The sequence below is a fragment of the Plectropomus leopardus genome, chromosome 9 (genome assembly GCF_008729295.1).
Source record: "Plectropomus leopardus isolate mb chromosome 9, YSFRI_Pleo_2.0, whole genome shotgun sequence".
Classification (NCBI taxonomy): domain Eukaryota; kingdom Metazoa; phylum Chordata; class Actinopteri; order Perciformes; family Serranidae; genus Plectropomus; species Plectropomus leopardus.
The window spans coordinates 16,261,360-16,284,081 of NC_056471.1; the positions used below are offsets into that span (position 1 = coordinate 16,261,360).

The window sequence follows — 22,722 nt, forward strand, 5'->3', positions numbered from 1 at the left end:
CAAATAATCAGAGATGAAACAAGAAGAAGAAACGTAGGAAGGAGAAACTACAGTATTGGATTCTCAGGTGGAGAAATCTGTTTGGGAAAAAGAAAGATCTCACCTGTGCCTTTTGCATCTTAGCCTAGTCTTACTTGTTTGGTATCAATATTGCATGTACATTTTCTATGTAATTTTCTGAAGCATGAGTTGAGCCTCACAGTCTCATGCAACATCTTTCTTGACACTGTTGATGGTGCTCCTGAAATCTCCTGCTGTTAACCTACCTCCAGACCCTCAGGACCAGTATGATCCACACTGTATTTGCTGAGTGTTGGTACAAGTATGTTTGTGATGTGATTTCTAGGGCTATGTAGAAATTAGAGATGTGATACAAACGTTTGCAAAAGGGAATTCTTAAGTACTGTACAGTAATAGAGAGTTAGTTTCTCCATCCACTATGTTAACCATTCCTAACTGCAACAACAAGTAATAATCATGTTAAATGTCTGCTCTGCAATTCAGTGATTTTTGCAATGATATAGTGTATTTACTCCTCCAGGTTACTGTAGTTATAGCTGTTTGAAATGTAACATGTTCCACCAAATATTGCAATAGCCTATTAATATGTGAACTTTGTGTACAGGATAATATCTTACCACCAAATCTTTCTAGTGACAAAAGAGGCTGGACTGCTGCTTGTGATATTTTTGGACTATCAAAATGGCATCTCTTAAACAATAAAATATATATTTAACACATCCATTTTAGATGTTGTTTTTCTCTAATGCACTGTATGGTTGGCTGGAACTAACAATTATTTTCAGGATTTATTATCTGTGGATTTAAAAGAAAAAGAATCGTATCTACTGTGAGGAAGTGACACTTATCATCAATTCCCAAAGATGGAGGTGGCATGTTAAAATCGTGAACCCGAAAGCACTGTTCGTTATGGAAATCATGGCAGCTCTTTTTAGGCAGTTTCTGAATACGAGCTGTGTGCATTTCTCTGAGGTGAGCCTATTGATATTTTCACTGTATTTATATAGCATCTACACCTGCTTTATATTAATTAAGACATGGAAATGACAAAGTTGTGTGATGTTGTATGTTGATTGTCATCGTAAGTAGTGATACTGAGATTGTTGAATCTCAGATGCTGAGATCGCTACTGGTTATTACTTTGGTTTCCAAAATAAAAAAATAAAAAAATTCTTGCTTGTGTTGTACGTCGCTTTGGATAAAAGCGTCTGCTAAATGAAATTGTAGAATTGTAGAATTGTAGAAATCTGACTTTCTACAATATGGGTCCTTTAAATGATTAACCACTTGTCTAAAGTGATATAAGTTAACCCCTCAATCATTTCCTCACTAGTTCTTGGTACATTGATCAGAGCCATAGACTGTATTTAAATATTATTATTGTTATTACTATTAAGATTTTATTTTTATTATTTCATTTCTTTTTTATTAATTGATTTCATTTTTTATTTTTTTTAATCTATTATCAGAGCAGTGGTGTTTTTCCGGCGGTGGGGGGCAGTGGAGGACCTGTGAGCCTCTGGCGCTCAGAGACTGGAAGAAGGCGTAGAAGAAGAAGAGGAAGCCCGTGTAGCGGCAATGAAAGGACAGCGTGCTACTTCCAATTACAGCAAAACATAAATAAAGTGTTCGTGTTTGCGCTCAAAAACTTCCAAAGCAGGGGACGAGCATTATTCAAATAGTAGGAGAGACTCGTAGGACTGCGTGGGGAAGATGTCTTTGGTTTGTGCGAGTAAGTAAATTCATTGATATGACGGAGGCAGTGGAGGTTAGCAAGGCGCTAATGCTAATGCTAATGCTACTAGCTAATTTAGCTAACGCTAGCGGCCATGCACTGCCGCCTCCTACATAAGATAGTTCATCGGTCTTATTTGTGGTTATTTTATTGTACGTATCGTGTGGTCTTTAAGCTGTTACTGCCTTTCATCTAGTTTCCAACGAGGTGCCGGAGCATGCGTGCGTCTCTCCGGTGTCCAACCAGGTGTTTGAGCGCAGGCTAATCGAGAAGTACATCGCAGAGAATGGGACCGACCCGATGAACGGACAGCCGCTGTCTGAGGAGCAGCTCGTAGATATCAAAGGTAAAAAAAAAAAAAAAAAACCCGGGAGCAGCTGGACACCTACACTCTGTTACCATTTTATTAGGTAATGTTACATGTAGCTAAAAGTAATGCAGTTTAACAGAGAGCGATACAACTTCAGCGCATGTTAGCACATCCAATGAATGAACACCTCAACAAAGCCGGACATATAAACTTCATGAAGGTGGGATCAATTTCAGGCTTGTCTCATACTGCATTAGTTATAGCAAGGTGGACCCGATAAAGTGGCAACTGAGACAAGGCTTTAAAAAGTAATTCAGTCGTAATCTGATATAATTTTCACCATTTTAGTCATTATTGGGATTTTTAGGTGGAGTGCTGCAACTAACGATTACTTTCATCACTGATCATTCTTTAAGGTTGTTTTCTCATCAAGTCTTTAGTTTTTAAAACTTCAGAAAAAAAGAACCATCCAGGGTTCCCAGGGTCATGAAATTACTGGAAAAGTTATCAAATAAAATTAAAAAACTATTTTCCAGGCCTGGAAATGGTTTGGAATTATTATAATGCTTTGGAAACGTTTTTTTAACATATATGATTTTGGCTACTGTGTACAATATATTCTTTAAAAACCCACAAAACATGTGGGTGTTTGTACATTCCTTGTATTGCTGCTGCACACCCAAACAGTTGTCAAACATGTCTATTAAGACAATCATTTTTTTTCTTTTACATGTGTTTGAGTTACAATTTTCACACTAAATGAATACATACAAAATTGTCAAAATTGTAACTCGAACACATGGAAAATTGCACTGACAACCGTAGGATCTCATGATCTAATAAATTAGTAAAAGTCAGCAATCGCTAGCAGTTTGCTGATCCTCAAATGCCCGGGAAGGGCCTCTTAGTTATTTATGGCGGTATCACTATGCAGGCTTACCTCTTTTTCAAAACTCCTTAAATAAAGTCAGGGAAATTGCACAAAATATTATGGAAAGTTATGAAATTGAAATGGTAAAACTGTGTGGGAACCTTGTTTAACCATCATTCCACCCCCCTAGATACTCATATTACTGTAACGTAAGACAAAAAAAGCAGCAAATTCCTACAAAAAAATATGTTTGGGCAAATATCAAATATTGCACTTGCTTCAAAAATAATTTACCAATAATAGAGTCCTGACTCGCCCTCATGTCCTGCAGCAGTTGTTCTTCAAATTTCAAAACCCACAGCAGATGAACAAGGCTAACTTGATCACTGACGATACATAGACTGCTTGTTCTGAACATGAGCAACTCTTCTCTTTTTCAGTGTCCCATCCGATCAGACCAAAAGCTCCGTCAGCAACAAGTATTCCTGCCATCCTCAAGTCCCTTCAAGATGAGTGGGTGAGTGTTATTCGCCTTGAGAAAGGAAAAATCCACAGCAAAACATCAGACTGTAAAGATGTCTACATACTGCAAAAGTTTTTGTTTTGAATAAACAGATTGATTTTTCTGTCTGGACCATTATTAGCTATGCTCTTATGATAATAAAGCTTTGGTGGAACAGATCGTATCTTTTTTATGACAGTTGTTTTAGTACATTTTAGAATTATGAGGCAAGTTAATAATTACATAATAGCCTTTAACATCACAGTAGCTCAGAGCTGATTTTCCCTGCTTTTTCCCTCTTAAAATATCAATTTTCGTTTTCTCCTCTCTGTTTTAGGATGCTGTTATGCTTCACAGCTTCACCTTGCGTCAGCAGCTGCAGACTACTCGCCAAGAACTGTCACACGCCCTCTACCAACATGATGCCGCCTGCAGAGTCATCGCTCGACTCACCAAAGAGGTCACTGCTGCGAGAGAAGGTGGGCTGACAGCATTTGTGTATCCTTGATTTTAAGACACAGTTCCACTTGAAAAACACGTAGTATAGCTTTAATATGATCATAAAGTCTATGCAGAATCTGCTCTATATCAACACGAGCTCATAGATAGTACTGTAAGAGCATGTTTTTCTAATAGGGTCTCTTTCCTTTTTACAGCTCTTGCCACACTCAAACCCCAGGCTGGATTGGTTGCCCCTCAGGCAGTCCCTGCCTCTCAGCCAGCTGCAGCAGTGAGTGATTGGATTTCAATTCCAGTTGATAAGATACTAAACAGAAATACACTATCATAAGCTCTTGCCACATTTCCTCCTAACAATCTCTTTTCCTGCCCTCTCTGTCAGGGTGCTGGTGGAGAGCCCATGGAGATTAGTGAACAGGTGGGAATGACCCCAGAGATTATCCAGAAGGTAAGAGTGTTTTTCTTTTATCCACGTAGTTCACTATTTGGCTTTAAGCTTTCTGTTTTCTTAAGCAGGTCTAAGATTTATGTCAATATTTTTTTTCTGTTTGTAGCTCCAAGACAAAGCAACTATCCTCACCACAGAAAGAAAGAAGGTATTGTATTGCTCTACTTTTTGCCCATTTCTGCTGCGTAAAAAGTTGTGGTGCTATGTAACGTACACCCACACTGTTTTAACCACTTAACTGTGTTTCTCCAGAGAGGAAAAACTGTCCCAGAGGAGCTGGTTAGAGCTGAGGATCTTAGCAAATATCGCCAAGTGGCCTCACATGCTGTGAGTAGATTTTGAGTATAAATTACAGTTTTTTCTTTTCATCAGACAGTCAAAACTGTGTTTTATTGACTTTATTTACATGTTTATAATGTGCGATCTCTTTGATGCTTTAGGGTCTCCACAGTGCCAGTGTCCCTGGTATTCTGGCTCTGGATCTGTGTCCCTCCGACACCAACAAAGTCCTCACCGGTACATTGACTTTATCCAGTTCCCAGCTGCATCTTCCAGCTCTAAAGCGTATTGTGATTTGTTTACACTTGACGATCATTTTAAGACTTTTTGTTTGATATGGACCCTCTTTTGTGCTTCAGGAGGAGCAGATAAGAACGTGGTGGTGTTTGACAAGAATGAGGAACAGATTGTGGCAACATTCAAGGGTCACACCAAGAAGGTCACCTCTGTCATTTACCATCCATCACAGGTAACTTTTTTTTTTTTTTTAAACATCAACCCTTCAGATCTTTCTCCAATAAGACAATCCTGTGGCTGCAATCCTCAGAAAAAGAACAGTGTATGAATTATTCAGGAACTTGCTCTGTCATTCTTATTATTTCCCCTTTTTTTCATCCCTCACACCTTTGCTGTGTCTCTCCCTCTAGTCCGTGGTCTTCTCTGCATCTCCAGATAACACCATCCGCGTGTGGTCCGTCACTGGGGGCAACTGTGTCCAGGTGGTGCGTGCCCACGAGGCAGGTGTCACTGGACTGTCCCTGCACGCTACCGGGGACTACCTGCTCAGCTCCTCTGAGGATCAGGTGTGTGTGCTGACAGACCTCGAGCTTTATTTAACACTGAAGTACAAGTGATCGCTGTGCTGGTTAACCACACTAACTTTTCTGTCCCTGTTCTGCAGTACTGGGCCTTCTCTGATATCCAAACTGGTCGGGTCCTCACCAAAGTTACTGATGAAAGTGCCGGCTGTGGTAAGTGTCTTCATGTTAACTTGCTTGTGTGTGGCAGTTAAATTAAGAGCCCTTTTTTTTCAGGTGCTATATATTTTTCTGCCCCCTACAGCTCTCACCTGTGCTCAGTTCCACCCTGATGGTCTCATTTTTGGCACTGGGACGGCTGATTCGCAAATCAAGATCTGGGATCTGAAGGAGCGCACCAATGTGGCCAACTTCCCCGGCCACTCTGGCCCTGTCACCTCCATTGCTTTCTCTGAGAATGGATACTATCTGGCCACAGGTGAGAACTACGAACAGCCTTTCTTCACAGTGTTGCTGCTCATCTTTGACGTGCATCTCTTCTGTGTTGGGTTGCAACATTTACAGGAACATTTAGGAATATCAAAAAAATGCGTGTACATTACATAAACTTTACACTGATTTACAATATCTTAAAATCATTCAAGCATCACCCTTGTTTTTGCACTAAAGCGACCTGGAATTGTGTATTTAATTTTTTGTTTTGCATACGCTAACGTCCTTGTCCGGTTCTGTGCTCCAGGTGCCCAGGATAGCTCTCTGAAACTGTGGGATCTGAGGAAACTGAAGAACTTCAAGACCATCACTCTGGATAACAACTATGAGGTAAGAAATTGTGTGTGTTTCTCCTATGAAAGGAATCGTTTAATATTTTGTGAAATTATTTCATTGCCTAGAGTTTAATGAAAGCATTGACACTGTGCTCGTGTCCATACACTAAATATGAAGCTAGATCCAGCAGGCAGTTAACTTAACGTAAAGACTGGAAGCTGATTTTTGGCTGGATGGAGTGACGTCCGGGAGACTTCAGAGAAATCGTGATTCGAAATTGGCATTTAAAGTTATTTCCATACTCGAATATTCTCAATAAATGATTGAGTACTTGCAAAAAAAAAACAACCATTATGCCTGTAACGTTATATTGAGTGAACATTATTTGAGGCTGTGCAGATCTGACATTTTTATGCTGTGTGGATTTGTGCAGATATTCACAGACTGCAGTTACACCACTGCATCCTGTCCCAAAAATGTAAACTTTTAATATAGACCAAGGTTGATTTACTTTAATATTTATTAAATATATGCTTTCCTTATACAAAGCAATAAATGTTGAGTGAATACTGACTTCCATCCTATCATGTAACTTCCTCTTAAACCTCAGCTTGGTGCTTTTATTGTTTGTGTATGAATTAAACAGATAACATAAATGTGCCAGTTAAAAAGAGAAGTGGATACTTGACACTTTAAGACAACCAGGTTAACCGTTTCTAAGACTTTTAGTCTTAAAAAACAAATACAAATATGAAAATGGTGTTGGCTCACATCTAACTCTCTGAGTATAAATGCATTGCTTGTGAGATGAGAGCTCAGTAAGAGTCTGGTAAGTGATGCTAACAGAATGTTAATTGGATTTATGAGTTTAGCAAGCGTGTTAAGTTGATTCATGTGTATCCTTTTAGTTGATTTAGCTGCATCACTGAGCATGTAAAGAATAATCGTGGATTATTTTTACACGGTTTGATCTTTTATCTTATCTTGATTTCATTCCTCTGGTCTCCAGACTCTTCTCTGTCTGTGTTATGAATCTTATTCCTTCTTTTTTTTCTGTTTCAGGTGAAATCCCTCGTGTTTGACCAGAGCGGTACCTACCTGGCTGTTGGAGGGTCTGACATCCGTGTCTACATCTGTAAACAGTGGTCTGAGGTCCTCAACTTCACAGGTCAGAAGGGTGAAATTTTCTTTTGAAATGTTTGTCATATGATGCGTGCTTTGAGGAAAAAGCAGATTTGTGACCTTGGTTTTGTCTTTCTAATCGCAGACCATACAGGACTGGTGACTGGAGTGGCCTTTGGAGAAAACGCTCAGTTCCTGACCTCTGCAGGAATGGATAGAAGTCTCAAATTTTACAGTTTGTAGAAAAGGATACATTTAGGATGAAGGGAGGAGGATGAAAATATCTCTGTGTCTGAGCAGTGACTTTCCTGGACAGCTGTGTAATTTCTAGAAAAAGAAGAAAAAAATCACTGCTAACTTTGCTTCATTAGTGTGTTAGTCCTCGTGTCCAAGGACGAGACCCCATGAAACTGTCTGCTATATGAAACCACAGCAGCATGGTTAGATAACAAGTTTGTTGGCATTGTAAGTCTGAAATGTAAATGATGTGAAATGAGATGCAGAAGCCAGTGAAATGCTCCTTGCCAGCAATTATGATTTGACTGTAGTATTTTCTTTCTTTTTGTATGTGTGTGTGGGGGTCTAAAGTCGCTTGTAATACAACTCTGAAGTGTTCACTGTTGGGGGGCTATAATTGGTGTGATAACAAATCTGCTTTGCTTCTCAATGTTGAGCTTCTTCATTACAGTATCTTTAGAGTAAATACATCTGTAGTGATGTACAGTACAACAAAGCCGAAAATGAACAGGTGTATGAGATTCATGATTGTGAAAAATTTAGTCTTGTTTGTCCTCCCTTCAGTTTCTTTTCTGATTTCATTCTCTCCATTTAAACTTTAGTCTTTTTCCAATTGTATATTTCTCATTACTTGCTATTTTACCTGTTGCAACTCTGCCCTTTTACAATAAAATAAAATATCTTTTGTATTGCCATCCATCTCTTCGTCAGATCAAGACCAAGAGATCCGCTGCAGGAATTAAAGTAATTTAACTTCACCTTCATTTCAGACATTGTACCAAGGCTGTAATCATTAAACATTATAATACATTATATCTAGATAAAAAGATAGTTGACCATAAAATACAAATAGTGAAAGTAAAAGAACAGATTAGCAGGAATAGTAAAAATAAGAGAATTACTAAAGGAAAAAATGGCATTTCAAAGCAATTCTAAATAAACAGATATTCAGCTGTTTAAAATGTTCATCCAGTAGTACTTTTCAAATGAAAAATATTTGCGTTTTTATATGTATTAAATTTTCAGTGCAGGGGAAGAAGTCAATGTAATTTCATGAAGGTAATTCAACTTGTAAAAGAAAAACTATGTCAGACACAAATAATTCCAATTGGACTATTTTATTATTCTAATACAGGGACACATTTTCTATTTTTATTTCTATTACTCTTGAGCAAGCTGAAGCCCCCTGACTAAGTGACATGAATATATGACATTAATAGTGCAGGACAACTTGTGTTCTTAATCAGATTTTAAGTTTCTTTCTTGAATAACAATCCTCACTTTAAAATTGACTATTTTATTGAATTTCCATCTTAATAAAATGACTGAAATACAAAGATAAAGTCACACTGTAAACCCCCTTAAAATCAAGAGGGTCTTGTGACCGCCTGTGGAGCTTTGGCGATCCCTAGTGCGGTCAGGACCCCAAAGTTTGGAAAAAAATATTTATAGGTTCACACCCCTCTTTCTATCTTTTCTGCATTGATTTCGACTCAGAGCTTTCCTCTGTTGCCCTTACAAATAACAAAATGAACAAAAAAATAACTACTTTTGGACCATAACGAGGGACGTATTTAGAGAAACGCCCTGATGTGATATGAATATAAAATCATTTTTGTTAGTTTGTTTTTGGGCACAGCCTTGGTTTAATGAGAATGATGCTGCTTATATCTGTGATGTCATTATGGTGTCGCTTAGCAACACCCGCTCAGCAAACCAGCTACTCCTCATTCATAACAATGCATGAATTAATGTTTTAATTTAACAGTTAGCAAACATGAGACATTAGACTCCGTCGGTTCATCTAAATCTGACCAGCGTTCATGTTTTTTTTTTTTTTTACCGCCATTTAATAACGGAAAATCTCGACCCCTCGTGGCCAAATGAGAGACGAACGTCAACCGTCACGTGAGGCCGCAGTAACGTGACCCTCACAAACGGGAAGTGCGAGACTAAACTCAGAGCTCCTCACAAACACATCTGGTTTCTCCCGGTCAGCAGTCACCGGCCTCTCTGTCGGCACGGAGCTGGACAGCCTGAAACACAGCAGGTCGGAGTCCAGCGGGTTTTAGGAGGCAGAAAGGTGAGTAATTCGTATTTAGTATTTAGTATTTAGTATTTTTGTGCTCACATGTAGCTGCTTTCCGCCGCTGTCCTCTCATGAATCAGTGCAAACAAAATGCTGCTTTTCTTTTTCTTTGCGGAGTTTCCCCAAACAATTAGGACTGTATTTCCTTCACCGTTAACAATACGTCTTTTGTTGAGGTGCCTTTCTTTCAGCCTCGTTTTATTGACGTGCCGTGACACTCAGAAACTCATTGCTTATTTCTGATGATTAAAGCAGGAAAAGTGTAGACAGAGACAGACTTTATAAAGGTGAAACAGCTTTCGTTTAAGCCTCTGTGACCCCTTTAAACATTTTACTCTGAAGCTCAAAACGGGACCTTTCCATGTCCATTACTACACAGTAATATTAGTCTCCAGTATTTTTTGTTAATTTTTTTTAAACAATTAAAAACATGTTCATGCCAAAAGCCCCCTGTAGAAATATGTTTTTCTTTGAATACTTGATTTGATTTATATATTTCGAACATGTAGCCTAGAAAAAGAAATGGAGAAAATATTTTTCAAAAGCAGAAAGACAAGAAAAAAGTCATATTTGCAGACAGTTAAAACATAAAGAAAAAGAAATTGTTAAACACACGATGACTTCGTTTTAAAAAGAACTGAGAAGTAAAATCCCACCCTTTCTCTGTAAGTCATTGAATTTTAATTAACCAGCTTCCTTATTCATTTAAACACACACACACACACACACACACACACACACATATATATATATATGTGTTTTGTTATTATTTAGAGAAAAAAAGGCAGATAAACGTGGGAAAAAATAAATATTAAATAACCAAATAAATATATAAGAAGCCCTGTAAACACCTGGTGATTGTCAAACCCCCTCTTCATCCCTGTACCTTGTTTTTAAACATTATTTTAAACGGGTTTATGTCTGGACATTGCTTTAGCTCCACATTAAAACTGTTATAGTTTAACTTCATAGACTGATAAACAAAAATGTTTTCGTGAGGTACGAACACTGTGCGATTTGAAATTAAATTTCTCCCTTGAATTGTAACCACGTTCTTGATCATTGAACAATTTTTGAATATTTTCTGGTAGGTGGTTATATAGTTCTCCCACATTCTTCATCATTATAACTTAATATAAATGTTCAGTTTATGGGTTAATCTAGTTAAAGCTAAAGCAGTCTGACACAACTACCCTGCAAAAACATGACGGTTATAATGTTTAGATTTCAGTGAAACTCCCTGAGAAGTGTTTATTTATGGTCATTTTGGAAGCTGTAGTTTTTGGTGCTGCTGTGGTTTTTTTTCCCACCTCATTTATATCAAAGAGGTTGGTCTAAACATACACTACAGCCTCCAAAATGACCACAAACTTTACTTTAATATTACACATTATTAACAATGAACACATTATAACCTCCACAAAGGTATGATTTATTTATAGTCATGTTTTTTGTGTGTGCTGAAGAAGGATTTAACTCAAAATTTTAAGGGAAACGGTGCACTTGTAACAGTGATAGAAACACGTCTGTGCAAGAATGGAAAACCCACCTGACCATGACAGTCAGGAGGACTTCATGCTTCCCTTTCTGAAGTTTCCATTCATACACTTCTCTATTGTCACTGAGAGGCTTTTATGGTCCTATGAGACTGTACTTTATTTATCAGAGTACATGACCCTCCCCTGAGCTACAGATTTCTTTCCTAAAACCTCTCTGAGTGGCTGGGGTAAAATACACGACCCTCCCTCCACCATAAATAACTATGATAAATAGTGATATTTTGCAAATAAATACAAAATATGACCATTTAGAGGTGAATGTCCTCCTTACGCCAAATAGAAAAAAAAATAACACCCTCCACAGTGCTTAAAAAATATTTGAAGTTCCTCCCCTGTGCTGCACCACCCTCTCTCTTCTCAGAATGAACGAACAGTCTCTATATTTAAAATAAAGGCCCTCTGTGATTTTTTTTTCAGACAGTTCACTGCCTCTATTTTCTTCAGTTTGTCAATAATATCCCTCAACGGCAGCACTTTGGCGAAGTTGTAACATCTACAGGGAAAATGTTCTTTTGGACTTGTTTCCTTGCAGGCAGTTATGGGCTCCATGTTTCGCAGCGAGGAGGTGTGCCTAGTGCAGCTCTTCCTTCAGTCCGGTTCGGCCTACAACTGCGTCAGTGAGCTGGGAGAACTGGGCCTGGTGGAGTTCAGAGACGTGAGTCACTTCAACCTTAAGCTTCATGATCTTGTGGTGAAAATCTCAGAGTTCAAAACAAGTAGACGTCCATTAGGCTCCTAAGGTAGTCTTCTCATTCGTTACTCTCATTCTCACAACAGCGCGGAGCACAGTGAATGATCTATTTAAAACTGATGTGATTATCTTATGAAGTCACTTTGGAATTTGCAGCATTTGAGTTTAGATGGTGAACTGATGGTTGCTTTGAGTCACTGTCACACACAGCAAATTATTGCGATCAGATGAACATGATTAACCCTCTTCCTCTGCCCTCTGCTCTGATGCTTTAGTTAAACCCGAATGTGAACGCCTTTCAGAGGAAGTTTGTCGGCGAGGTCAGGCGATGTGAGGAACTTGAGAAAACTTTTAGTAAGTACTGACTCATTGTTCCCCACATATGTTTTCATCCATGCTCTTTATTATTAGTTTTGTTTAGATTCTCCTCTCTGAGCTTCTTAATGTGCCCTTCAGCCTTCCTGGAGCAGGAGATCAAACGCTCCCTGTCTCCACCCCTGCAGTGTCCCCTCCCTCCTCCGTGCCCGACACCATCGGCTCCTCAGCCCCGAGAACTCATCACCATAGAGGAGGAGTGCGAGCGGCTGGCCAGAGAACTCAAAGAGGTGAAAGCAACGCTGTGATAAAAAATTAAAGACAAAGCCCCGTTGTCTCATAAGTATGCTATCAAAAGAGGTTGAACATGTTGGCGTTGCTTTTTTTTTTTTTAATTTGCACTGTGTGTCTCACTAGGTGTCCAGGAACAGAGACAGCCTGCGGGCTCAGCTGACCCAGCTCTGTCAGTACAGAGGAGTCCTGACCAGGACGCACTCTCTCACAGCCTCACAGGTGGGAAAAACTACATCTGCAACAATTCTTGCATCATCATCGTAATGTTACGTAGACATTCAACTTTTGTCTCCTGTAAGCCCAATAACACCAAAAAACTCTCGTTTTGCACAGCTGTTTGATTGCCGTTAAGAATTGGATGACTAACAACTTCTAACGGCTAATCTGAGACAAGATGTAGGTTCTGATAACTGCTCTAGATCAGGCACGTCCAAAGTCCACCCCGGGGCCCAATCATGGCCTATTGACCAATTTAAAGCGCCCCTAGCTAAGATCAAAATATACTATATGTGGCCCTCATACAATATTGGTTAATTAAGCAAGAACGCTCACATGTTCTCCCTTCACCCCATGATGGCAGGACTATCATAGTTTGCAGACTTACATCAAGTAGGAACTATAGAGGTGGAACTAATGTGTTTTCATGAACAGACATTTCCTGTTAGACAGCAGACATGGCCACAGCAAAGAGGCATTAGGTTGACAGTGAGGACCACTGCTTACAGGAGCGGTGGAAAGTTTAACACATTTTCACCTTTTTTTTTTTTATAATAACCCGTTTAATGCAAGACACAGCTGTCCCTCATTCAAAAAGTTTGGACACCACTGCTCCAGATAATATAGCTTCCAAGGTTGTCCAGAGTATTGTTTTTGATCAGGCCATGCATTTTTGATGACCATATTAAAACCTACTTGTTTTTACAGCTGAGAAATATGGGTCTGTTGTGTCTCATCCTAAGCTAGAGATGATGTGGCTGTACTACTGCAATTCACTTTTTACTTGTCTTGGCAAATCAACTCTGAAACGTCTACCCAGTAAGTCAGAACGCTGCTGCTAGACTGTTAACCAGATCCAGCAGGACAACACACATCATGTCCATTTTAGTCTCTTTACACTGGCTTCCCATCAAGTGTGGGATTCATTTTAAGGTATTCCTCCTGACGTTTAGAGCCTTTTATGGTCAGGCACCTGAGTCCATCTGTGACCTTCTCCATCACTATATCACAAGGAGGCGTCTCAGGTCTTCTGAGCAGGGCCTACTAGCTGCGCTGCATTTTAGACTGAAAACAAACAATGATTGTGTCTGTAAAGTTGTGGCTCCATCAATATTGAACTTTCTTCCATTAGGTATACAGTGTGCAGTCGCCATAGAAACCTTTAAAAAAACACCTCAAGACCTATATTTTTTTTTATGGCCTTTGTCTCACCCTAAAATATCTAATGCTAGTTCATGTGTTTTATTATATTTTTTTTATTATATTGTGCATGTGTGAGCAAACAAATACTACAAAAATAACATTATTGCACTTTTGGCTCCTTCTCACAGGCGCCACCACCTGTTCTGGAAAGTCAAGGCCTGTTCGATAACCGCCAAGATGTCCACCTTAGGTAGATCTCATTTTCCAAAATGTCCACTGTGTGTTTTTATCTGCATTTTACATGTTTACCATCTTTTCCCTTTTAGTTTCGTGGCGGGAGTGGTCCATCCGTGGAAAGTTCCCTCATTTGAACGGTTGTTGTGGCGAGCCTGTCGTGGGTATATCATCGTGGATTTCAGAGAGATGGAGGATCGGCTTGAGCACCAGGAGACGGTGGGGACTGGCATACAGAGGGAGGGGATCATGGTTGAGAGACAGAGAGTCATTTTCACATCTAATGAGTTTCTTATGGGTGTTTTGCTGCGTCTTGGTTTGCAGGGGGAAATGGTGCAGTGGACAGTGTTCCTCATCTCGTATTGGGGAGATCAAATTGGACAGAAAGTGAAGAAGATATGTGACTGGTGTGTTAACCTGTTTTTTTTTAAATTTTTCTTTGTAAATTTCGACTCTACAATATCTGTTGAACTTGATGAATATGTTTTGAATTCCTGTCCTCACAGCTTCCGTACACAGACATTTGCGTACCCGGAGAGCACTGCGGAGAGAGAGGAGATTCTCCAGGGACTTCAAGGCAGAATTGAAGATATCAAATCAGTAAGTGTAGTGAAGGTTGATAAAAGCACAGAGCTCTGTTTGTTGAAAACGGATGCAATCACCAGCAGAATTATTTGCCCTCTCTTTTGTAACAATTGTGTATCACACTTGAAAATACTTGAAAGCACAAAAATCAATCAGTCAAACTTTATTTGTAAGGCACCTTTTATACAGTTTACTGCAGTTCAAAGTGCTCGACTGACAAGCTGATCATGTGACAGAACAAGTGTAGACAGTTAAAAAAAAGGGAATAAAAGGGTGACAAAATGCAATAAAAAACAGATAAAAAGCCAGATTAAAATCTAGATAAAATGGATTAAAAAGACAAAGACAGACAAAAAATGGGTGAGGAATAAAAGATATAATAAAAAAGTATAACATGTATGCAATAAAGTAAGTGAATAAAATAATGTCTATAAACCATTTTAATCAGGAGTCTGTCAGAATATGTAGGTTTTAAGTTATATTTAAAGATCTTAACACTTGCAGAAGTCCTCAGATCCTCAGGCAGATGGTTGAAACAGCTAAAGCTGCCTCAAAGGTCTCAGTCCTGCACTCTGGAACAGCTAACAGACTTGTGTCATAGGACCTGAGGGCCGCACTGGTTGATACACTGTAAGCATTTAAGACATGATGTATATGTCAGTGCAAGACAATAAAGCGCTTAAAATAACACAAGCCGTAAAAGTTTAAAGTCAGACAGAAACTGACAGGCAGTGATGCGGGTTTTCTCAATTCTCCTAAAACGCTTTCACTTCCCTCTACTTCAGGTGTTGTCGCAGACAGAGGCCTTCCTGCAGCAGCTGCTGATGCGGGCAGTGGCCGTGTTGCCCCAGTGGAAAGTGCGCGTGCAGAAGTGTAAGGCAGTCCAGATGGTGCTGAATCTCTGCAGCCCCTCCGTCACAGACAAATGTCTGATCGCTGAGGCCTGGTGTCCCATCGCCAAGCTGCCTGAACTGCAGAGCGCTCTGAGAGAGGGGGGGGTAAGACCAACACAGAGCTGTAGGTAATAAGAAGACATGAATAAATATAATTTCTCACTCTCTCATCTTTTTCACTCCTTTTCTCCATCCTCAGAGGAAGAGTGGCAGTGGCGTTGACTCTTTCTACAACCGCCTGCCTTCCACCACGCCTCCACCTACCCTGTTTCCCCTCAACTCCTTCACAGCTGGTTTTCAGAACATTGTTGATGCTTACGGTGTGGCCAGCTACCGTGAAGTCAATCCAGGTACGTCACATCTAAAAAAGTTTCCTCAGTCATGCCTTGAAAGAAAAATTACATGTCAGATGTTGCCAGATGTGTATTTTTTCTATAGGTTTACTCAGATCTTTTCTGTCCTTGCCTCTGCAGCGGTGTACACCATAATTACATTCCCCTTCCTGTTTGCTGTAATGTTTGGGGATGTGGGTCACGGTATTCTGATGACTATGGCTGCCCTCTGGATGGTCCTTGAGGAGAAGGACCCCAAACTCAAGAACAGCACCAATGAGGTAATTCACAGGACATTCACTCACAGTGCCATACACACACACACACTTGCGTGACCAATTCAAATCCTTTAGCTAATCTCTACTTACTTAGTTTCTGAAAGTCAACAAATTCAAATAGCAAAATTACAACTCAAAGAGCAATTTTTCCCCTTAACCCTTAGTGTTATTCATCAGTCCAGATCATTTTGGTTTGAGATGTCAAGTGTTGGAGATATCCGCCATAAAGCCTTCTCTTGAATATAATGGAACTAGATGGCACTCAGCTTGTGGTGCTAAAAGTGCCAAAAAATATGTTTTAAAATCCCAACAGTAATGTTTATGTTTTTATCACCAATTACTAGTTTGTCAACATGCAGCCAGTTTTACATACTTTGTACACCACTAGGTTTTTCTTTTGTGTAAAAACTAACAATGTGTTGAATAAATAGTGATGTAAAAAGTATTATATTTCCCTCTGAAGTGTAGTGGAGCAGAAATATAAAGTAAAATAAAATGCAAATATGCAAGTAAAGTCCAAGTACCTCAAAATTTCACCTAAGTGTGGTGCTTGAGTAAATGTACTTAGTTAAATTGCAGCACTCTATTTAAGTAATGCTAATAAGGCCACAAACGTTTTTACTGTGTCAATATATTTTTGAGTAAAAAAACATGTAAAATTGTAAAACAAAAACTCGTTTTGAACCGTGCACATTAAATACTGAGATAACTTGTCATCTGTCCTGCCATGTTTTAGATCTGGAGGATGATGTTTGGAGGAAGGTATCTGATTTTGCTGATGGGGCTGTTCTCGATCTATACGGGGGCCATTTACAACGAGTGCTTCAGCAGAGGCCTCAGTCCCTTCAACTCAGGGTGGCACGTTGGCCCGATGTTCGAGAACAATATTTGGAAGTGAGGATATTCCCTACCTCTTTGTTTTCTCCAATGTCTATGCAATTTTTTCCATGTCCATCTTACCCACTTTTGCTGTCTTTCTTTCAGTTCATCAGTCCTGGCAGGGAGTCAGTACTTGACCATGGATCCTAATGTGACCGGTGTCTTCACCAGCCCCTATCCATTTGGCATTGACCCGGTATGGCGGTCACACTCATCAGCGCAACTCCATTTTCTTTAATGCTGTCATGTTGTTTTTAACTACATCATTCATTCTGGTTTTGTGCTGTTTTTAGGTCTGGGGACTTGCTTACAACAAACTAACTTTCCTTAATTCATATAAGATGAAGATGTCAGTCATCATCGGTGTCATTCATATGACTTTCGGAGTCTGCTTATCATTCTTCAACTACTGGTAATAAAGCGTGTTTTACTTTTTTGGTGCGTTTCTTTTCACATTTATTCTTACTGCCCTCACACATCCTTGTTTCCCTGCGTTCTCTTGTCCTCGTTTGTGTTTTTCTCCAGGCACTTTGGCCAGATAAGCAGCGTGTTCCTTGTGCTGATCCCTGAGCTGTTCTTCATGCTGGGTCTTTTTGGCTACCTGATATTTATGGTGATCTTCAAGTGGATCGTCTACACTCCCTTCGATTCCAATATCGCACCCAGTATACTTATCCACTTCATAGACATGTTCCTCTTCTCAGACAACCCTGACAACCCAAAGCTCTATCATGGACAGGTGTGTGTGGTTTGTTCACTTCACTAAAAAGAGCATATCTGTGTTTTAAGTCATGTTTTTAAGTACACTGCAGCTCAAAAACAAAAATATATTTTGAGGCACAAAATGCCAAAAAATACTTTTGAAAAAACTCAACAGCAATTTCTCTTTCCAAAAATCATAGCTCAGGATACACCAGTGACCTTGCTGTAAGCGTTTTGATGTAGTACTGTCTTACCATATCACGGCACAGAAGGAAGTGTGCATCTATTGCTAGCTCACCTAGCACCACTGAGCGAGCTAACGTTGTCACAAGCATGAGCCTCTCCATCGTGAGTAGATGCACACTTCCTTCTGTGCCGTGATACGCTTGGTGGATGTGGTTAGGTCGAAAAAAAAATAGTTCCAACATTTTATTTTACTTTGTTAGTGAAGTATGAAAATCATGTTAAAGACACCTGAAACCTGCTTGAGACATGGAGCCCATCACAACAAACACCAAGTCTGCATTATCTCATGTCAAGGTTATGTAATTGTTCCAGGGTTCTGGAGGTGAAATGCTGTTCATTTTTTATTTTGTAAACTTCCAAAATCGATAAGTAAACGTGAGAGATGCAATAACTAGTCAGCAACTGTATATATGCATAAACTTAATATATTTCTTAGGGTTTTTTTCAGAGAGTGAGTACAATGAAAAGCTCCAGGCTCTGAAGCATCAGATGAAGCATCAGTCTTGAGCTAGTCTCAAGTCTCTGCAAGCTCATTTTCATAGTGTACTAAGATGAACTGAAACCACTGAACATCTGTGAGGTAGAAATAAAAAACACTTAACACCACCCCCACCCCCACCCAACCCCACCCAAAAAAAATGCCTTACTTTGGTTTGCAGAAGTTAAAGTACATGCATTCTGTAGTAAATTTGCAACAATTTGCAGAAACACCCGTGTTGCGTCAATATATTGCGTGAATAAAGTGTGACAGTTGCTCCTGTAACTCTTCATGTGCAGATTGTGGTGCAGAAGGTCCTGGTGGTGCTGGCCCTGTGTTCTGTCCCGATCCTCCTGCTTGGGAAACCTGTGTATGAATACATCACATTCAATAACAGACGACATCAGTTGGTGAGATGTGTTTGACTAAACTTTAACCCTTATTGTAGAGTTGCATTTCCTTCCAAGGGAAAAAAAAGGACTGCAGCACACTCATAAAAACAAATTGGTGTTGAAACATCTGTTTGCACAACCAAAGGCTGCAAATTAATTATGGTCAAAGAGAACAAAGATAAAAAGGCAAAGGCATATAGGGGCAGCTTACCATAGGTGAGCGAGTCTCATTGGATAATTGCTTGAACAGGATTTCAAACCTTTTGGATGGTGGATCCACATGTGGGAGTTTTCTTTTTTGATGTCCAATCACAATCACATCAGGAATAAAAGAAAAACATAGATATCTCTTGAAGTTACAAATATAATACTTTTGTATTATGTCCTTTTATAAGTACTGCATGCATCCATCATGTGTAACAGATTAAAGAAAACATAACAAAGTTAGTTCTTCATTTAAGCCAAAGGGTTCAGTTGTGTTAAGAATATGAATCCATTACCCTTGTTTTTTTTCTTTTCCCAAGACCTTTATTGAGGCTGCAGAGCCATGGTCAGCTTGTGCATAGTGCCAAACAATAGCAAAGTCCACGATTTTTTTGCGCATATTGCAGTTTTGTGTTCAGATATGTGAATCTTTAAAGCTCACATAAAGCAGACCACATAAACCTGCCATGGGGACATTAAGACATGTAGACGACATGGATCTAAGGTGTATGTTCTACCAGTTGGTGTCAGAAGAGTTAAAATATTATGCACAATGAGGCAAAAACCTATAGGTCGATAAGCAGCCAGGTGAAAGTGTTAGTGATTTTCTGGTATTACAATGGACCAATGATCCCATACTTAACATGCTTTAAAGATGAATATGAATGAACTAAAAGCTGTGAGGCAGTGGGAATCTAGTGCGCTCCAGTCCTTTCTTTGGATGTTCTCTGTCCTTGATTGAGCAGAGAGGTACCTGCATTAGCTGCATGCAGCTAGAAGACGTTCAGGGAAAACCTTTTTCATCTTGAGTTGGATGTAATTTCTGAAGAATTTGTGGTGCTCTGCAACATCAGGAGGAAGACAGACGTCTGCTGGTGGCCGATGACGGCTCCATCAACACTCGTCAGGGGGAGGTGGAGGGAGGAGCTGCTGAGGAGGAGGTAAGAGAGAAGAATTCACTAAACAGATTCAAGTTAAGAGTCAGAGATGTGCTTTTGTGATTCTCGTGCAAGTGTTTAATCCTTGCTGTCTGCAGGAGTTTGACGCAGCAGACGTCTTCATGCATCAGGCCATCCACACCATAGAGTACTGCTTGGGCTGCATCTCCAACACGGCCTCTTACCTCCGACTCTGGGCTCTCAGTTTGGCACATGCACGTTAGTGGCACACGCACAGTACACATCTTCACACTCACATGATGCACAAACACAGACAGACTTCCTCTCTAAAACCAAACACACTCATACTGCTCTGTTTCAGTCAGTTATTCATACTCATGATGATTTTTTTCCCACAAGCACTGATGACTGTCTGACGGTGAGTTATTTGTGTCTCCACAGAGCTTTCAGAGGTGTTGTGGGTGATGGTGATGCGTATAGCCCTGAGGTGGGAGGGCTATGTGGGATCTGTAGTCCTCTTTGTGATTTTTGCCTTCTTTGCGATGTTGACTGTCTCCATCCTGCTGGTTATGGAGGGACTCTCAGCTTTCCTGCACGCACTGCGTCTGCACTGGTAAGGATGAAAGAGAGGAGACGGCGATGGAAAAATGTATGTGTTTAAAAAAACTAACAAGTAGGCTGAATATATGCACTGAGAAAAGTCTGCAATGGCTTTTTATTAAGTCCATGTTTAAGGGGGTTAGTGAGTCACTTATGTTATTTATGGACCTCTAAGACACAAATAACAGAAACAATGACCAGCCAAGTGCATAACTTACATACAGTATTAAATTTCTAACAAAGAACGTCGTCTCTTATCCCCAGGCTGCCACAAAAAACATTTTCACTCCTAAAACACAACTCCAGTTTGGATTATTATCCCACCACTAGAAATCATAAGAAATGAATGACATTATACTAAAAAAAGTACAGGGAAAGATTTGCATTAAGGGTATGAATTTTTTTAAAAAAAATTTTATTCTTTATTTTCTTTTTAAACAGATAAATATGACAACACCCCTTACCTGGTACAGCGTGTGTCATTAAGGTTCAGTCATTACAGCAGCGGCTCAGGTTCAATTCCAGCCCGGGCCTTTTTGCTGTTAGGCCTGTTTTTGCCTGATGATGGTGCAAGTGAAAAGATTCAGAGGTCACCAAGCCATAAATTTAAGGACCATGAATATCCACATTTATGTTTTACATATATATCTATAAATCCACTCATGCATTAATATGTTGGTCAATGTTTTTTTTCCTCCTACCATAAAAAAAGGTCAAAGCAGCACTAAATCCATATTTTTTCAATATTGAGCTTTTTGTCCACTGTAGAATAAAGTGGACAAGATTGTGGTGAAAAGAGAGATACAGGGTTGCTGTAGAAATATGTATTTTGCGTTATGGTTTATATTGAAGCATGTTGCTTGTCTCTCTTACAGGGTGGAGTTTCAGAACAAGTTCTACAGCGGATCAGGCTACAAGCTGAGCCCTTTCTCATTCTCATCTCTAATCAATGCATCAGCTGCCATGTGATCAGCCAAACGCTTACATTAACTTATGTATACCATTAGGTACTTGGTTTGCGGCTACACACATCACAATGACTCTGTTTCTCCGTCTTAACAATGGTATTCTATTGCCTGTGGGCTATGAAGAGGTTTAATTGACCTGCACAATGATTATGATGATAAAGACTGTTATTTTTGCATCAGTAGAATGAGTCCTAAAATAATGAATTACATTATGAAATGACAAATATAATTTTGTATCCCCTTGCTAATTTTTTTCACTATTAGTGTTATGTACTGCTTACTAATTACACTTACTCAAAAAAAATAGTAATCATTTACTTTTCACTGTATGAACATGTGTTATAGACATCAGTTATGAAAAGGGAAAGCTCACCAGTTAGTGAATTTGTTCTGCAGTTTAAGGGAATGTATGATTGTTAATTTGGTGTGTTGTGCTTTGATAAGCCAGAACTTTAGGATTCTCCAAATGATAGCAGGGAATTATCTGAATGATTTTCATGAGCCAAAGATCCTTTTTTTCCTCATCGTCCTGTCTTCCGAGCACAAAACACAACAGGTATTTATTGTTTTTTTCATGTGCCTTACTTGGATTGAGTGCTTGTTTATCCACTCATTCTTTTTGACAGATCATAACCTCCATCATCATGCCACTCTTTTGAACAAAGCTCTGTCCAGACGTTTCTCGCGCTTTTTTCTCTCTGCCGGTTTGCACTGTAAAATGGATCAACTCTGAACTGAAATTAAATACGATTTTCTTGTTTAATCTGTGTGGAGAGTCATTCATTGAACTGCTTCATTACACCAATTATACTGTCATGTATATGCATTATATATTATTTTTTTAATTTATCAGTTATGGATGAAGTATTCAAATCATTGTTTGAGAGTAATACCACACTGTAAAACCAGGCTGCAACAGGTAAGAAATTAAAATTCAAAAAGTGCCTGTTAAGTAGATGAAATTACTGATTTGTTAACAGTAAACAGTATTTTAGTGTAGCTGACCTGGGTGGATCTCAGTTAACTAGAGCTACAACATTTAGTCAAAACACAGAAAATTAATTGGCAACTATTTTCATAATTCCATAGCCTAATACTTTTCGTAATTTCAGTAATTTAGTAATTTTGAGGAAAAACAAACACATTTGCAGGTTTCCTGGTTCTTGAATGTGAGAGAATTTGTTGCTTGTCCTTGGGCTCTGGGGAATTACACAG

At 39.3% G+C, this 22,722-nt stretch overlaps 2 protein-coding genes across 2 annotated transcripts; both read left to right on the forward strand.

The window, feature by feature from the left end:
* The first annotated feature begins 1,563 nt into the window (after positions 1 to 1,563).
* Positions 1,564 to 8,205, forward strand: prpf19 (pre-mRNA processing factor 19). Its single transcript, XM_042493179.1, has 16 exons — positions 1,564 to 1,753; positions 1,953 to 2,102; positions 3,378 to 3,454; positions 3,777 to 3,918; positions 4,096 to 4,169; positions 4,281 to 4,346; positions 4,453 to 4,494; positions 4,599 to 4,673; positions 4,787 to 4,862; positions 4,985 to 5,094; positions 5,273 to 5,428; positions 5,527 to 5,596; positions 5,688 to 5,861; positions 6,123 to 6,205; positions 7,214 to 7,319; positions 7,419 to 8,205. The coding sequence occupies exons 1-16, from the start codon at positions 1,735 to 1,737 to the stop codon at positions 7,514 to 7,516; spliced, it is 1,518 nt and encodes a 505-aa protein (XP_042349113.1). The 5' UTR covers positions 1,564 to 1,734; the 3' UTR covers positions 7,517 to 8,205.
* Positions 8,206 to 9,476: 1,271 nt separating this feature from the next.
* On the forward strand, positions 9,477 to 22,270 carry tcirg1b (T cell immune regulator 1, ATPase H+ transporting V0 subunit a3b). The gene is made up of 21 exons (XM_042493293.1): positions 9,477 to 9,593; positions 11,691 to 11,813; positions 12,125 to 12,203; positions 12,306 to 12,454; positions 12,582 to 12,677; positions 14,006 to 14,067; positions 14,144 to 14,270; positions 14,376 to 14,458; positions 14,558 to 14,651; positions 15,422 to 15,634; positions 15,729 to 15,879; positions 16,003 to 16,142; positions 16,876 to 17,033; positions 17,124 to 17,214; positions 17,312 to 17,430; positions 17,544 to 17,757; positions 18,744 to 18,854; positions 19,895 to 19,981; positions 20,077 to 20,197; positions 20,381 to 20,552; positions 21,415 to 22,270. Exons 2-21 carry the CDS (start codon positions 11,697 to 11,699, stop codon positions 21,506 to 21,508), a joined length of 2,478 nt encoding a protein of 825 aa, XP_042349227.1. The 5' UTR covers positions 9,477 to 9,593; positions 11,691 to 11,696; the 3' UTR covers positions 21,509 to 22,270.
* The last annotated feature ends 452 nt before the right edge of the window (positions 22,271 to 22,722 follow it).

Coding starts and splice junctions, on each gene's coding strand:
- prpf19 (XM_042493179.1), top strand. Junction 5,429..5,526: donor TCAGCTCCTCTGAGGATCAG/GTGTGTGTGCTG, acceptor CCTGTTCTGCAG/TACTGGGCCTTCTCTGATAT. Junction 7,320..7,418: donor TGAGGTCCTCAACTTCACAG/GTCAGAAGGGTG, acceptor TTCTAATCGCAG/ACCATACAGGACTGGTGACT.
- tcirg1b (XM_042493293.1), top strand. CDS start 11,697: ATGGGCTCCATGTTTCGCAGCGAGGAGGTGTGCCTAGTGCAGCTCTTC. Junction 14,068..14,143: donor CGCCAAGATGTCCACCTTAG/GTAGATCTCATT, acceptor TTTCCCTTTTAG/TTTCGTGGCGGGAGTGGTCC. Junction 15,635..15,728: donor GCGCTCTGAGAGAGGGGGGG/GTAAGACCAACA, acceptor CTCCATCCTCAG/AGGAAGAGTGGCAGTGGCGT.